Here is an 11,820-nt window from a genome sequence, read left to right as displayed (position 1 = left end):
ACATTACACTTATTTAACTATATTGAAGTACTTGAAAAGAGAATCGTGCCGGGAAGTAAACCTGCTTCACTAACCCACGAGACCAATAACCAATAAGGTGCAAATGAGAGGAAAATTTCTTAGATAGTATAGAATAATACTACTGTTTAAATTATATAGTATATTTTTTTAATGGACAACTATATATTATTTTGAGTTTTCTCAAGTTATCCCCGGCCGATGACTAATTATTTCGAAGCGTAAAGATCACCAAAGTAGATTTTGTTTCTACCAACAAAGCTTTTTTCATACACTTAACCAAGAATGAAACCTTTGTCAGCATGCTTAAGAATCCAGCCATCTACTTAATTCAAATATGACTATAAGTGTTATGTTTTTGGTGGATTGAGTGTAGTACTCTCCACATAGATAAGAATTTTTCATATAAAAGAGCTCTTGTTGTTCCATGTTGCATTTAAACCGTACATAAATTGTTTGTTTTGGTAATGGGCATCTAATTCTGTTCTGTTCTTTTGCTTTATCTTGTGATTTAAAGACAACCCAAGTTAGCTTGCAGTAGTAGGCTACTGCCAACTGGTTTCCATCAATCAGAGTTTTCCTTCATTCTCCTGTTGCTTTTTAGTGCTACTTTGCCATCATTCTGAGAAGGCGGGAACTGTAAGCACTTCTACCTCAAGTTTGCACAAAGGTTCGTATTTGGCTTTTACCTTTTTTTAGAAATAACAATGACAAGAACTCATGAACAAGGAAATCCTTTGCTTTTCTTTAATATCTGTTTTGGTTTTGAATGTGATTTGATCACTCATGTTTGTTTGGCCAGTTTACCTTATGCTATCTAGCTTTTTCTGTTAGTCTTCAATGTCCATTCCTCTCTATTGTTGAATTTGGTTAAGTCAACTAGTTTCCAATTCACATAGTTTTTGACATCTAAAGAATTACAACAGAGATTTTCCTTAGGGAAAATGGTGGCCGAAGCCAGCTTGGATGGAGATATTACTTCAACTGAGATGACAGGATCAACAAGTCATCCACCAGTTCTTGGTCCTGAAAATACCCAAGAAATGGCTGGTTCCAAGAAGAACAAGGTGAAGGACGAAAGCAAAAAAACAGTACCATTTTATAAGCTCTTCTCATTTGCAGACTCTTGGGATTATCTACTGATGTTTGTTGGGACAATAAGTGCTATTGGGAATGGAATTTCTTTGCCTTTAATGACTATAATTATTGGAGATGCAATTGATGCTTTTGGAGGAAATGTTAACACTAAACAAGTAGTTCATGAAGTTTCCAAGGTAACGACTAGCACACCCCCTTCATTAAGAATCGAAGTTTCAATGTCATAACGCATCATCATGGCTCATTTTATGCTCAGGTGTCTCTGAAGTTTGCAATCACGGGTGCAGGTGCCTTTATTGCAGCCTTTTTGCGTAAGCACACCAAATTCTCTGCTGATTATGCTTACTGCATAACTAAAAATATAATTTAGCTTCAGCTTAATTAATATAACAAGAGTTACTCATACATGCAATCTTCCAGAGGTGGCTTGCTGGGTGATCACCGGAGAAAGACAATCTGCAAGAATAAGAGGCTTATACCTCAAAGCAATTTTGAGGCAAGATGTCAGCTTCTTTGACAAGGAAACGAACAGTGGTGAGGTTGTTGGAAGGATGTCAGGTGATACAGTTCTAATTCAAGATGCCATGGGAGAGAAGGTAATAATGGATCACTTTACAAGTCCCAAAAACCATCACCATTTCATCAAGCTATGATATTTAAACTTGACTTGTTCTTTCTCCTTTTTGAGTGATATTACAGGTAGGAAAATTCATACAGCATGTGGCATGTTTTTTAGGAGGTTTTGTCATAGCATTCATCAAGGGTTGGCTTCTATCCCTTGTCCTTCTATCTTCTCTTCCGCTTCTTGTCCTCTCCGGTTCCATTATGAGCTTTGCTTTTGCAAAGATGGCATCCCGTGGACAAGCAGCTTATTCTGAAGCAGCAACTATAGTAGAGCGGACAATTGGTTCAATTCGAACTGTATGCCAATTTTCTTAAACAACTTTTCATTGTTTTTCTTTTCATGTTGCTCTTGAGTAGCATAAAAAGGATACACATTCATTCATCCAATGCAGGTTGCATCATTTACCGGAGAGAAGCAAGCTATAGCTCAATATAATCAATCCTTGACCAAAGCTTACATGGCTGGAGTGCAAGAGGGCTTGGCTGTTGGTTTAGGCCTTGGTTCATTTCGTTTAATTGCTTACAGCAGTTATGCTTTGGCTGTATGGTTTGGAGGGAAGATGGTACTAGAGAAAGGTTATACAGGAGGTGAAGTCATGAGTATATTTTTTGCAGTACTGACTGGCTCCATGTAAGTTAGTTCCTGCTTTACCATCTATATATATTTTAGTTGCATCAGTCCATATCTTACAACCCTCCCTCCCAAGCTTTGGAAGAAAATTAGATACATGTCACATTTCTGGACTAATTTTATATGCAGGTCTCTGGGGCAGGCAACTCCAAGCTTAACCGCATTTGCTGCGGGACAAGCTGCTTCTTTTAAAATGTTTGAAACAATAAAAAGGCAGCCAGATATTGATGCCTATGACACTGCTGGTAGGCAGTTTGATGATATTTCTGGAGATATAGAACTTAGGGAGGTTTGCTTTAGTTATCCTTCAAGACCAGATGAACTGATATTCAATGGATTTTCTCTTTCAATATTAAGTGGCAGTACTGTAGCTTTGGTTGGGCAAAGTGGGAGTGGGAAATCCACAATTGTTAGTTTGATAGAGAGGTTTTATGATCCACAGGCTGGTGAAGTTCTCATTGATGGTATCAACCTCAGAGAATTTCAACTGAAATGGATCAGACAGAAAATAGGCCTTGTCAGCCAGGAACCGGTTCTCTTTACTTGTAGCATTAAAGAGAATATTGGCTATGGTAAGGATGCGGCAACAGATGAAGAAATCAGAGCTGCAGCAGAACTTGCTAATGCTGTTAAATTCATAGATAAATTTCCCCATGTGAGCTCTATCTCAATTCTTCAATCATATTTTGAAACTTGAAGTGTTCTTTAGCTTTTTCAACAATATCAGTTTCAAATTCCACAATGCGGAAGACTATTTTACATGTATGTATGTGTTCACTAAATGGCCCTTTTACCTCATTAGTTTTGTAAAATTATGAATTTAGGGACTTGACACGATGGTTGGCGAGCATGGAACTCAACTTTCTGGGGGTCAAAAGCAAAGAATTGCTATAGCAAGGGCAATTCTGAAAGACCCAAGAATTCTCCTCCTTGATGAAGCTACAAGTGCCCTTGATGCAGAATCTGAAAGAGTTGTACAAGAGACACTAGACAGAATTATGACAAACCGAACAACTGTGGTTGTAGCCCACCGGCTAAGCACAATAAGGAATGCTGATATCATTGCCGTTATTCAGCAAGGAAAAGTAGTAGAAAAAGGTAGACATACTATGTTGGCACAGAAATGAGACTCAGTATGGAAACACATTCACACACACATCTTCATTTTTCCTTGACATATGCATTGCTGCATTCTTATCTCTTTAACTGATTAGGTACACATGCTGAGCTCACTAAAGACCCTGATGGAGTTTTTAGCCAGCTCATTAGATTGCAAGAGATCAAAAGGGAATCAGAACAGCACGTTGCAAATGACTCAGGCAGGCTAGAAAACTTGGTAGATTCAGGAAGACAATCAAGCCAACAGTTTTCTTTCCCTCGGTCTTTAAGCCGGGACTCATCTGGATCTGGAAACAGCAGTCGCCAATCATTCAGAGTATCAAGTGCTGCTATGCCTACCACACTTGGTCTCTTGGAGACATCAGAGGGAGGTCCTGAAGTTCTTCCTTCAGCAGCATCCCATACACCTTCAGAAGTCCCATTTCTCCGCATTGCTTGTCTTAACAAGCCTGAAATCCCAGTGTTACTCATAGGGACTCTAGCAGCAGCGGTATCTGGGGCAATACTACCCATTCTGGGGCTTCTAGTCTCCAGCATGATAAATACTTTCTTTGAGCCTGCAGATGAACTCCGTAAAGACTCAAAGTTTTGGGCATTAATATTTTTTGTCCTTAGCGTGGCTGCCTTCTTATTTCATCCATTGAGGTCCTACTTTTTTGCTGTAGCTGGTTCTAAGTTGATAAAAAGGATCCGGCTAATGTGTTTTGAGAAAATAATTCACATGGAAGTAGGCTGGTTTGATCAAGCCGAGCATTCAAGTGGAGCACTCGGAGCAAGGTTGTCAACTGATGCTGCTTCAATTCGAGCTTTGGTTGGGGATGCACTTGGTTTGCTGGTTCAAGATATGGCTACAGCAATTACAGCCTTGGTAATTTCCTTTGAGGCAAACTGGCAGCTTTCTCTCATCGTTCTTGTTTTGCTACCTCTACTACTAGTTAATGGACATGTGCAAGTCAGGTCCATGCAAGGATTCAGCACAGATGCAAAGGTTTGTGCTTTACTGACATCAAACCATCGATTACTAGTTTGAAACTACATGAAAATATCTAAATTTCAGGCATAGTGAGAAAAGGGTGAGGGGAAACTTTGGATGTAAATATAAACTGAATGGAAGTAATCATATCAATATCTATGCCCTTTTCTGTTTGAAAAATGCTACATGAATAACATTTAGAGAGACAAGAAAGGACAATCACTGTGCAATTTGATTGCTTGTGGATTTTGCAGAAAAGTTTTGGTCTGACTGTGGTCAGATCCAAAGTTAAATCTAGGGGAAGGGATGGATTTTTGTATATATTAAGGTTGTTTATGTGACATTACTTTTTCTGCATATACTCAAAGAGGATAAACTACATCTTTGTCTCTGTATTTAATTAGTTAGTACATCTTTGCTTCTATATTCAAGTAGTACTAATATCCCTTTGACCAATGTTACTGTGCTCTATGCCTCTATATGTTCCACAGAAACTATATGAGGAAGCAAGTGAAGTAGCAAATGATGCAGTAGGGAATATCAGAACAGTTGCGGCTTTCTGTGCTGAAGAGAAGGTGATGGAATTATACCAGAAGAAATGTTTAGGACCAATCCAGACAGGTATAAGGCAAGGTTTAGTCAGCGGAACTGGTTTCGGGTTATCACTGTTCTTTCTGTTCTCTGTCTATGCGTGCAGTTTTTATGCCGGAGCCAGGCTTGTTAAGGATGGCAAATCATCAGTGTCAGATGTTTTCCGTGTAAGTTATTGTCCTAACTTGATCACCATGTCAGATATAAAGCTTTTTTGACTCATCTTAGTTGTTATTGACAAAGCATAAGCAAATTTATCATATAGATTTCAAAGATTTTTAAAAGATAAAACAACAAAGAGAATTTAAAACGTCTTCACATTCTTCTACCATTAAACATGTCATTTCCTAATTTTCAGGTCTTTTTTGTTCTCACAATGGCAGCTGTAGCAATATCTCAATCTGCCTTCACAGCCCCAGGCGTGAACAAAGCAAAAAGTTCTGCAGCTTCTATATTTGCCATTCTTGATCAGAAATCAAAAATAGATCCCAGTGATGAGTCCGGAATGACATTGCAAGATGTGAAGGGAGAGATTGAGTTCCACCATGTCACTTTCAAGTATCCAACCAGGCCTAATGTTCACATATTCAGAGATCTTTCCTTGACAATTCATTCAGGAAAGGTAACTGACCAACTGATACACTGTTTTGATGCTTAATTCCAATAAGGGAGAATCTAAGAGTTTGATTATCCTCATGAAAATCAGACAGTTGCCCTAGTAGGAGAAAGTGGAAGTGGGAAGTCAACAGTGATCTCATTGTTGCAAAGATTTTATGATCCAGATTCAGGTCAGATTACACTGGATGGAACAAAAATCCAAAAGCTACAACTCAAATGGTTTAGGCAGCAGATGGGCCTGGTAAGCCAGGAGCCCGTGTTGTTTAATGACACAATCCGAGCCAATATTGCATATGGAAAGGGTGGTGATGCAACTGAAGCTGAAATTATAGCTTCAGCAGAACTGGCAAATGCCCACAAGTTCATTAGCAGTTTGCAGCAGGTAAACTAAACTATACACAGTATTCAATGAGCTGAATCTGTTCTTAAGACTTGTGCAACAAGAATGTATCTTAACAAGTTATTGAAACAACATATCCATATGCATAAGGTTCTGAATTCTAGAAAAAAATAAAATAAAATAAAAAACATATGCAGGGCTATGATACAGTTGTAGGGGAGAGAGGGATTCAACTATCTGGAGGTCAGAAACAGCGAGTGGCAATAGCAAGAGCAATAGTGAAGAGTCCAATGATTTTACTACTAGATGAAGCCACAAGTGCACTTGATGCTGAGTCTGAAAAAGTGGTTCAAGATGCACTTGACCATGTAAGGGTGGACAGAACCACAATTGTGGTGGCCCACAGGTTATCCACCATAAAGGGTGCAGATTTAATAGCTGTGGTTAAAAATGGAGTCATTGCAGAGAAAGGAAAGCATGACACTCTGCTCAATAAGGGTGGTACATATGCTTCCTTAATAGCACTGCACACAAGTGCTTCTTAATCCTAGTCCCTTTTACCTCGTTTCCTCTTATGGTTTCTTAATCTCGTTTTAAGGTATCATTATTTAAAAAATAAGGATGTATCATTCTTAAGTTATAATCATTCTTACTTGTTTCTCTTTAAAATTAAGTGCATCTTATAAAAGTCTTTTTCTTTTTTAATGGGTGTCTAGGTTACACAATTTTTTCCCATTAACGTAGTTCCTACGGTAGAAATAACACCCACAAATACCTAAACCTATGATTGTAACCAGCGTGATAAATGAAATTACAATTGCAGTAAGCAAAAAAATGCTAATTAAATTGGAAATTATGAGCTCAGCATGTAACATTAATATGATGCTATACTAAAGGATAGAGAGATTGAGCAAATGAAACACTTGCCTCTGAATCTGATGAACTAACAGGTAACAGCAGCTTCCAATTACATTTGTACATATCCAATGGCATGTCTGTGTTACCATCAGCCATTAGTCATGCTCATGCATGATATTAAAGAGAAACAAGTTGGGCCTCGAGCCCTATCATTTTCGTTTCGTTGGGATCAATTTTTAACAGGTACAACGAACGGGCTTAGGCCCAAACAGATGCTTGCTTTCATTCAAAGGTGGGAAACTCACAAAGCCCAATCTATGTTTAGATCTAATAATGCTATTCAGTGAGGAAATTAAGTATCTCAAACGAACCTAATATTCCAATACAAGAAAATAAAAGTATCCGGGCCCAGCCAGCCCAGCCCAGCCCAGCCCAAAATTGACTGCATGGAATCGATATTTCATTCGACTAAAAAAAAATATATATATATATATAATAAAGAGGTTGGTTCAATTGGTACATGCTTGATTCCACTTGAAAAATATCTTGAATTTAACTTCTTGTATATGCAAAAAATCTCCTTTTGGAGAGCAAGCTTCATCATAATGTGAATAATCCCAACTCGAATAAAATTGTCTTCCATGGAGGATAGTTGTGATTTATAAATAAAAAAAGGTTCGCTTTTTCTGTAGTTACTGCAGATAAGTTATCTGCAGTAAGTCCAATACGACGTCGTTTTGGGACGAAAATCATGGTGTTTTTGTAATTTTAATTTATTTCAGGATTATTATAGTATTTATAATTAAAAATTTTATACTTTCGATTCCAAAACGACTTCGTTTTGGAAGTAAATGCAGATAACTTATTTGCAGAAATATTTTTTTGATAAAAAAAAATCAATATTTAAGTTTTTCTGATAACTGTGTAAGCATTTGTGCCTTTTTTGGAATTTTCCAGGATTTTCTATATTCTATCAATCTAGAAAATTTGATGGGTAATTCCTCTCCAAAGATCTGCATCTTTTGTAGTTTCTATTCATGTTTTCAGCTAGGCAGATAGGCCTACAAGAATCAACGCATGTTTGTGCTCTTTATAATGTACACATGCAATCAAATTCCGTATGTAATGTATGAATAATAGGCTCATGGATATAGTTTGAATAATAATTATGACATTATTGTCAAATTTGAGGTCAAATTTTGTATATGAATTTTTTAATCCAGCATTGTAGACAAAAAGTAAATTAATTGAGGGACGCACAAGTTGCAACTTAATACTAAAAATATATACATGGTTGGTGGCTTAGAATATGAAAGTCCCCCTCAACAGATACATAACTTCCATCCATCTCTACACAAAAGTGTTGAGATATATAATCCCACATTGGTTGCACATACAAATGTGGATTTTATATATCTCAACAACAAAAAATTGCAAAATAATCCATACGCTATTTATATTTTATTTTGTATATATTATACCAAGTCATCAGATAACACTCAATTCTGTTACAATTTTCATTTTATTTTTTTAATCTTTGCAAAAGCAAATGCAGAGGCCACAAAACCAAATGGCATATATAAAGGAAGAATGGACTCTAATAGTAATAGAGAATGGAGAAAGAATCTGAATTGCCACAAAGCAATAAGGGTGGGCCTTGTCACTGTTTGATCACATCCCAACCCCACCACCTCAAACTTGCACAACCACTCTTTTTGGATGTGTGTTAAGGATCCCACCATAAGATTATGTTTGTTGTTATTAGGAAACCTGCAAGTGTATTTTACTCCTTTTATCATTATAGTGGGTTAGTGGTGTAAGCACCTGATGGCTTTTCATGATTCACACCTCAAACCCACTTATCAGTATCTCTTCCTTAAAGCTGCAGACAACAATTATTTACCTAAACCACAAATTGTGAAATTAAATAAATATCCATTAGTGGACCATTTTTTCAAATAAAAATACTAATTGCATATCTTCATTTTAAATCTATAATTACACTTCTTTATATTTGGTCTGTGATTTTTTTTTTTTAAATAAAGATAATTTTTTCACTTGTTCACAACAATTATCATATATAGAAATTGACATGGGTCCATATGTTGATCGTCAAATCAACCACTAGTAGCATCAATGTGTAACTAAAAAAGCTTGATTCACTAAATTAGGTCAACTGCTTAGCTTAAACTCTACAATTTGCATGAGAAAATGCAAGGCCCAACACTGGTCCGTAACCTCTTTTATCTTTATGTCATGTTCATCTTTGCTCGCTTTATTTGCAAATAAAGTATATTTTCATCAATTGAAATCAACAAAATTGGAAAATTTTCGAATGTTCACCTGCCATGCCTCTAGGTTGTGCACAACTCATATCAAAGGCTGAAGGCCTAAGCTTTTGCTTTAGGTACCAACATGGTAGAAGTATATTTAAAAAGAAGAGTGTGGAGTGAAAAAGACTATAAAAGTGAATAACTTTCAGAGTGAGGAACCATTAAGTTCCTAAACTGAGTACAAAAATTGGACACCCATTTTTAGCTATACACTTGCATTATTCACGGGATCGTGTAGCAATATGATTGAGATATGCCTGCTGCACCAACATTTCATGCTTCCAACAAGACATACACTACAAAGTACAAACATTGCATACAATAATTAATGCAGAAGTAGTTGTTGTTATTATACTTACATTAACGGTCATTAAAGATAAATAGTTCAAAGTGTCATTATATATATGTATTTGGAAAGAGACAGATAATTTGGAATAAAAGGGATATACTTGAAAGTTTGTTAAGAAATTAACAACTAGTTTTTGATAAAGACCTCAACGATGTCTCCCATCTTAAGATACTTCTAATTAGTACGACATACCAACCAGAAAATGGGTTAATTTTGTGTTTCAAACCTCTATTTCCAACAGGGGATAGAATATAAGCACGTGTATTCAAGAGCTAAGTTAGAAAAGACAAGGGATTTCAAAGATTAAAAATACCATTCATATTCATCAAGTTCCAACCTCATTAACAAATGACACATCATGTGACGTGAAGTCACAACAAACCAGTGAAAGCATAGAGTTTTTTTTTCTTATATTTTAAGTATTCCTTCAAAGGGAGTTACCTATTACCTACATACATACCCAACCCCCCTATCACTCCTTATTCTCCCCCATAGCCTTTCTCTCTTTCTTACATTTCCAGCTCTTTCTCATAATCAAGATCAATTATAAGACAAGTACCCTCCTCAATTCCTTGGTGAATGGTGGGACTAATTGCTGAAAACCAAGGTACCTTCCTCCCCCACCGGGTTTCTCTTTTTGTGCATGTTTGAGTCATTCACCAGATACAGTTTTGTCATAACACATGCATACAGCTATTCATTTCCTACATTAATTCAACTGATACATCTTCATATTTCTATCTAGATAATGACATCAAGGAGATTTAGCTGTCAGGACCATGGGAAGGGCTATTAAGGCTTAAATACAGCAATATTACAGTGAAATATACAGGAAGTTCTTTGGCAGGTACTTGGTTAATTGTTTAGCTTTTGCAAGAAATAATTTAAACACTGCATTAACTAAATTACTTTTCCCTTAAATTTAAACATCTTTAACTTCTTTATTACTTATTTATTTGTGATATATATATATATATATATATATATATATATATATATATACTTGGTTTGGTTAGTTGACTAGTTTAATTTGATCCCTCTCAAATAGTGAAAGCTGCAGTCTCAAATTCCCTTCATAAATAAGCTATATTTATGTTATCTTGATTTTAAGAGAAAAATAGTTGTGTTTTGACTCTTGTTGACAACTTCCATCAGCAAACTTGACAAGAGGTGACATTATAATTAAGGAAGCATTTTGAAAGTTGAAAATTGATGAACAAATAGGTAATCTAGCCTTAAGTACATACTATCAACTAAAACTGATGGGAAATCTGCACAAAATACAAAATATTGATCAACTATGGAACTTAAAACAAAGAAATAAGTTCAAGGTGGTCCTAATGTCTCAAAGCGAGGCAAACATGTGATTCTGTAAAGATGATGTTTGCATTTGCCCTTATGGATTACGTGGAACCAAGGGACTGCATTGAAGTTTGAGTAATATGCGGTGGCTCTAAAATCTAGCAGGTGTAGCTATTACTCTTTTCTCTCTCACCTTCATGCACAGTCACGTACTGTCACATGTAGATGTGGTGCTGCAAAATGCAGACATATTTCCTTCATGAGTGTTCACGGGTTATAAGCGAAGTATTTGATGAAAAAATCTATATAAAATGATCTTTGGCATTTACATTAAGCTTGGCAAACTTTCATTGCTAACCCATCCGAGTAGTCCCTATCTGCTACAAATATAACAAATTAATCAAACCATTTTGACATTCATACCACTATACATATGAACCTTCACATGCATGTCTAACTTCATAAGTAAGAAGTAATTTGTTAATTCTCCTTTCTATTGTTCCTCCCTCCTTTTCCGAGCTCTTGTTATGGGATCAATGTCTGCTTGTCAAGAGAACAGTACAAAGTACACTGTACAAGCCCAGCTTTTTATGCTTGGAGACATTTGGTAAGAGGTGAAAAAAAAAATTCCTAAAAAATTGAGGAAGAGAAAATTATTTGCCTATATTTGAAAGATGGTGAAATAAAAATATGATTGAGAAATTTTTTTTCCGTCGTTTGCTTTTCTATATAAAATGGTTGAAAAAAATTACCATTGAAATGGTGGAATTATTTTTTTTCATATGATTAGAAAATTAACACAAAATTAGTAAAATTAATTTAATATTATCGAAAAAAATTTGGCCTATCAAATACTTTTTAATAATTTGTACAGGAAAAAAAAATTCCATCATATTTTCAAAAAACAAATTTCCCATAAATTTCCATCATATTAGGATAATTCTAGATGCTTTGGCACCGTGGCAC

At 35.9% G+C, this 11,820-nt stretch overlaps 1 protein-coding gene across 2 annotated transcripts; it reads left to right on the top strand.

Annotated features, from left to right (window-relative positions):
- The first annotated feature begins 590 nt into the window (after window positions 1-590).
- On the top strand, window positions 591-6,557 carry LOC133299269 (ABC transporter B family member 4-like). Of its 2 annotated transcripts, XM_061498707.1 has the most exons (13): window positions 591-688; window positions 958-1,292; window positions 1,373-1,427; window positions 1,537-1,712; window positions 1,816-2,037; window positions 2,133-2,371; window positions 2,501-3,026; window positions 3,196-3,469; window positions 3,586-4,478; window positions 4,955-5,221; window positions 5,413-5,676; window positions 5,761-6,054; window positions 6,210-6,557. In XM_061498707.1, the coding sequence occupies exons 2-13, from the start codon at window positions 963-965 to the stop codon at window positions 6,555-6,557; spliced, it is 3,888 nt and encodes a 1,295-aa protein (XP_061354691.1). In that variant the 5' UTR covers window positions 591-688; window positions 958-962. The 2 variants fall into 2 exon arrangements, with proteins under 2 accessions (XP_061354691.1, XP_061354692.1); XM_061498708.1 differs by lacking the exon at window positions 591-688 and having other exon boundaries at window positions 1,049-1,283.
- Window positions 6,558-11,820: the final 5,263 nt, after the last annotated feature.

The sequence above is a fragment of the Gastrolobium bilobum genome, unplaced genomic scaffold (genome assembly GCF_033153095.1).
Source record: "Gastrolobium bilobum isolate Gb01-03AN ecotype WA unplaced genomic scaffold, APGP_CSIRO_Gbil_v1 utg3931, whole genome shotgun sequence".
Classification (NCBI taxonomy): domain Eukaryota; kingdom Viridiplantae; phylum Streptophyta; class Magnoliopsida; order Fabales; family Fabaceae; genus Gastrolobium; species Gastrolobium bilobum.
Note: the sequence above shows the minus strand (reverse complement) of the source record. Positions and strands in the feature narration are given on the sequence as shown.